At 34.5% G+C, this 4,754-nt stretch overlaps 1 protein-coding gene across 2 annotated transcripts in view; it reads left to right on the top strand.

Annotated features, from left to right (window-relative positions):
* Window positions 1-4,400, top strand: part of fam107b (family with sequence similarity 107 member B) — a 15,031-nt gene extending 10,631 nt beyond the window's left edge. For both annotated transcript variants that reach the window (XM_008311883.3, XM_025056310.1), the window contains exons 2-4: window positions 277-445; window positions 1,991-2,147; window positions 3,190-4,400. In XM_008311883.3, coding sequence (XP_008310105.1) covers window positions 318-445; window positions 1,991-2,147; window positions 3,190-3,309 — 405 coding nt within the window. In that variant the 5' untranslated portion in view covers window positions 277-317 and the 3' untranslated portion in view covers window positions 3,310-4,400. The remainder of the gene's footprint in view (window positions 1-276; window positions 446-1,990; window positions 2,148-3,189) is intronic.
* The last annotated feature ends 354 nt before the right edge of the window (window positions 4,401-4,754 follow it).

Below are 4,754 nucleotides of genomic sequence, written 5' to 3'. Positions count from 1 at the left end.
TATATATATATATACATGTATATATATGTATATATGTATATATATGTATATATGTATATATATATATATATGTGTGTGTGTGTGTGTGTCAGACAATGAGAAAATATAAGATGTCATATATTTGTCAGACAAACCTGAAACTATTAAAAGACATATGAATATATATTTTACAAAGCAAAAAAAAATAAATATAAAAAGATATTTGAAAAATAAATTCACTGCTACATTTTCCATTTTCTCATGGATTTTTTTTTCAAACATTTCTTTTAACTCTAGATCTGTGTGACCACGGTCGATCACTGTCACCAGGGAGTGTCATGGCAGAGCCAGACTATCTCGCAGAAGACTGCAATGAGCTCATTCAACCCAAAAAGCTGCTTAACCCAGTCAAGACCTCCAGAAACCACCAGGACCTCCACCGAGAGCTGCTCATGAACCAAAAGAGGTTAGGGGGAAAAAAAATGAAACCCCTTTGCTCTCCCTCTTCTCTCTTGCTCCCTTTATCTCTCTCTCTTTTTTTATGTTTCTCTTTTTTGAAATCAGGGTAAATCACTTGAATGTAGGTCCATTGATAACCTGCTTTGTTGACCTACACAGTTCAGTTTTCATACAACACATCAACCAAGCTTTGATAAAGGATACGTGCTTTTAGAGTAGTAGTCTCAGACACTACAGGAACGAAATTGTGAAAATAACAAATGGTTTACAGCATAATGAAGCAAAAAAAAAAAAAAGTTACAGCAACTGAAGCTTGTCCAATGGGCATTACAGTGCATTACAGCAGCAGCTCACTGTTGGGTTTATTAACCCTTTCATGCATGACGGTCACTACAGTGGACAGCTATGAAAATGTCATTTTCTATGATAAGAATAGGTTTTGATGGCAGTGTTGCATATAAGCCTCTACGGTGGACGCCTGAGAATCACCCAATGCTGCCATACAGTGGTCAGCCTTTGCAACTGCAGAATAATTGTGTCAACATTCAAAAAGAAAAATTTGGTGTATAAAAACAGAACCGAATCAGTTCTTATTTTTATGTCTAAAAACACATAAAAACACTTCGTAACATTTTTTTAACTCAGTATTCTGTCTGGTTTACCTACTGTTGGGTGCATATCCAGAATTTCGATAGTTTTGCTAGTAAAACGAACAGATCATCCACGCAAACCTTGAGCTACACTTTCAGTACTGCCCGGTTAAAATTTAGTTTGATTATCCAATTTTGTTTTGTTTTTGTTTTTTGTTTTTTTTGGTTACCCAGTTTTTACACACATTTAAATTTGTATTCAAACACATTTGCTTCAATTCAACATATTAGTAGTTAATAGATAAATAGCGACAGAAGATACAGCGGGTCCTCGGTTTACAACGTCCTCAACCAACGGAATATCATGGTTACGTCGCCATCTCCTATCGATTTGTGAGGGAACGTCTTTTTCCATTTTTCCGATGTATGGAGTTCTTTCAACATTAAAACAAATTTCAAGAGGGAAGTACCTGGCGAGGGTAGAGGATGAATATGTGCATTTACTGGTTGCATATATGTTTATGTGTATATGTACTGTATATATATGTATATATGTATATATATATGTATATATATGTATATGTATATATATGTATATATGTATGTATATATATGTATATATATATATGTATATGTATATATGTGTATATGTATATATATGTATCTATATGTATATGTATATTCCCTACAGTCTGTCTTTGAACTGTTAGCCCATACACACTTTCATGTGCACAGATCAGTGAATTTAGAGTAATCTTTTCTGTAGTGGAGTAGTCTTTCTGTGTAATCTGTGTTAATCTGTGCTCTCAAAGCAGCATGTCTAGAACTAGGTCATAGCTGTGCAGTCTAGTATATTTCATTTAACAGCACTGTACCCCAAAATATTTTCATTTTTTCATGCCATTTCTGTTCATTGAAAAAAAAAAACAACAACAAAAAACATTATTTTTCCTTCCTAACAGGGGTCTGGCACCTCAAAATAAACCAGAACTCCAAAAAGTCCTGGAGAAAAGAAAGAGGGAGCAAGTTCTCAAGGCTCAGAAGGAGGAGCAGGAGGCACACATGAAAAGGAGCGACCTGGAAGTAGAGCTTATGAAACGACAACAGAAACTAGAGCAGGTGATTAAAAAAAAAAGGAATTTATTATTGAATATCTTATGTAGAGATTGTTTTCTAGATTTTCTTAGAATATTTTAACTAAGATTAAATACAGTATTGTATAGCCCAAATGTTAGATGATGAAACTGTTATTTTTTTTAATTAGTTGACTAAATCACATATATATTATTTGATTTATTTTATCAATATATATATATTAACAACAAAAAAGCTGTATTTTGCGATGTAAAGCGCTAGCTTAAATTTAGTTTAGTGTCCAAAATCCAAATGTTTGCCTTTTCTCAATTTGTTTATTCAAACTTGTAAATAGTACTACTCACTACTACTACTCAGTTTAACTGATATTTTGCTTCCTGGAAAGCAGGAGACAGTGTTTTTTTAATTGAAACTCCTAATTGTGTAAAGGCTCTACTCACTGTCTGTTGTTTATTCAAACTTGTAAATAGTACTACTACTCAGTTTAACTGATAGTTTGCTTCCTGGAAAGCTTTATTTAACCTTTTTACCTATTTTATCTTTTTTTTTTTTTAGATATTGTATACCATATACTGTATATAGATATTTTCTTTAATAAAAAAAATTATTCAACTTTCTTTAGTAATAATAAAGTTTATTTATTTTTATTAAAACTGTGCCACCCACCGCCATCCAGTTTGCTGTATATTGAAACCCAACTTCGAAATGTATTGCCAACAGTACTTTATATTGACAAGTATACAAATGAAAATTAAATGAAATGACAGTCACTCAATTCATGCTTCAAAATCACGAGCCTGGATTGATCATGTAACCTTAAAGTATGCATAAAAGTGTGTCTTTTAAACAAAGTTTATGTTATGTTAAATTATTATTTTCCCTAATTCCTTTAAATACTGGGTTACTGGGTTATTTACATATATTGCTAAAACATTTGTTTAGTGCTGGGAAAGCATACAGACTTGGTACTTTTCTTTAAGGACTTTAAAGGTCATCTAAATAAATATGGTGCTCAAGGTCATTCATTATCTTTCAAATGAATTTGCAAACATCTTTATTCCTGCAGCTGGAGCTGGAGCAGCAGAAAATAGAGGAGGAACAAGAGAACACCCCAGAGTTTGTGAGGATGAAGAGCAACCTGCGCAGGACCCGACAGGAGGCCGACGGCGAGGCGCAAACCACCTAAAACTGTTCCGAGAGTAGGAGTGCGTGTGTCTGTGTGCATGTACGTGCTCCAGAAATACACCCGGTCTGCCACAAACTTTTTCTTCTTGACAGAGCTGTTCCTTTCTGCAAGGAAGAGGAAAAACTTTTTTTTACGGAACTCGTCTCATTCTGTCATCGGGTGCCAGCACTCGACTCCTGCTTCTCGCACTCGGTCAGGAGCACACGGTGCCCTGTAGGGTGGACATGTTACAGACATGTTACGCTTTAAAAACCTGTATTTAGGGCTGGAGAGTCCTACAATACTGGGAAAAGGAAACCTGAGCAAACGGCTCAAACAGGAGCGCTCTCCCCTGATTTTATCCCCCCCTCTCTCCCCCCTCCACTCAGCCAGCTGTTGTTTCTAATAAGTGTTTCTCATCGTAGATATTGTTGACGTTTTATTTTCTCATTGTCGGAGTCAAATAAGGAAAGTGGACACTGGATATGCTCTTCTTTAAGCTGTGTAATGTAAGGCCAAACAAATGTGCTTTTGTTATTTATGTTTGTAGCTTTTAGCCTTGATATGATGGAGGACTTTGTTTTACGGGTTAAATCGATGTAGCCAGAACAGGACAAAGTCACCGTACAGTTGTTGTTTTCTTCACCTTTTCTTCATAACATGCAATTTTGTCCTGTTATACAATTGATTTGGAGCAATATTGAGTAAAAGTGTTACATTAATTTTTTTCTTTTTTTTTTTTTTTTTTTTTTGAACTAACGTTCGTACAAGACCGATTTATGGACTGGTGCATTTCATGATAGGACGTAATGCTCCTAAAACAAATATTTGTTTGTCTTTAGTTAGAGTGGGGCATAGACAAGTCAGTTAAGTTAATTAAAGTCAACCTGAATGGTTTGACGTACAGTATTTAACCAGCAAAGCAAAAAAAAATTTAAGTTAAATTTGATTGTTTCTGATAATTTAAATATGACAGACATTCATGTTTTACTGATTAAAAAGAATGATAGTTTTTTATTGTTATGAAAATTCTGAGTTAAAATAATGCTGTTTGCTTTTCAACAATCTTTTTTTTTTTTTTTAAATAAATCTAATAAAACAATGCTTCTTATCTCATTATTCAGTCTACTGAATTAAACTGCAGTGTTTTTTATGTTACCTATAGTGGGGTATTCATACAAACCTTAAAGGTCCACAAAGAATCTTTTAAGGAAAAGGTCAGTTGAGGGTGTACCTATATAATTAATCTACGCTAATATAGTGGTAACATCATAATCTAGAACATAAATTGTGCCAAGGGAGGAATTGTGGTTTTGTATGAGGAAGTCAGGAGTGGCAGAGAAGTATGTTAGTTTGGTGCAGGACATGTATGAGAACAGTACAACAGTGGTGAGGTGTGCAGTTGGAAGGACAGAAGACTTCAAGGTGGAGGTGGGACTACATCAAGGATCGGCCCTGAGCCCCTT

Source organism: Cynoglossus semilaevis, chromosome 6 (genome assembly GCF_000523025.1).
Source record: "Cynoglossus semilaevis isolate Cse_v1.0 chromosome 6, Cse_v1.0, whole genome shotgun sequence".
NCBI lineage: Eukaryota > Metazoa > Chordata > Actinopteri > Pleuronectiformes > Cynoglossidae > Cynoglossus > Cynoglossus semilaevis.
Note: the sequence above shows the minus strand (reverse complement) of the source record. Positions and strands in the feature narration are given on the sequence as shown.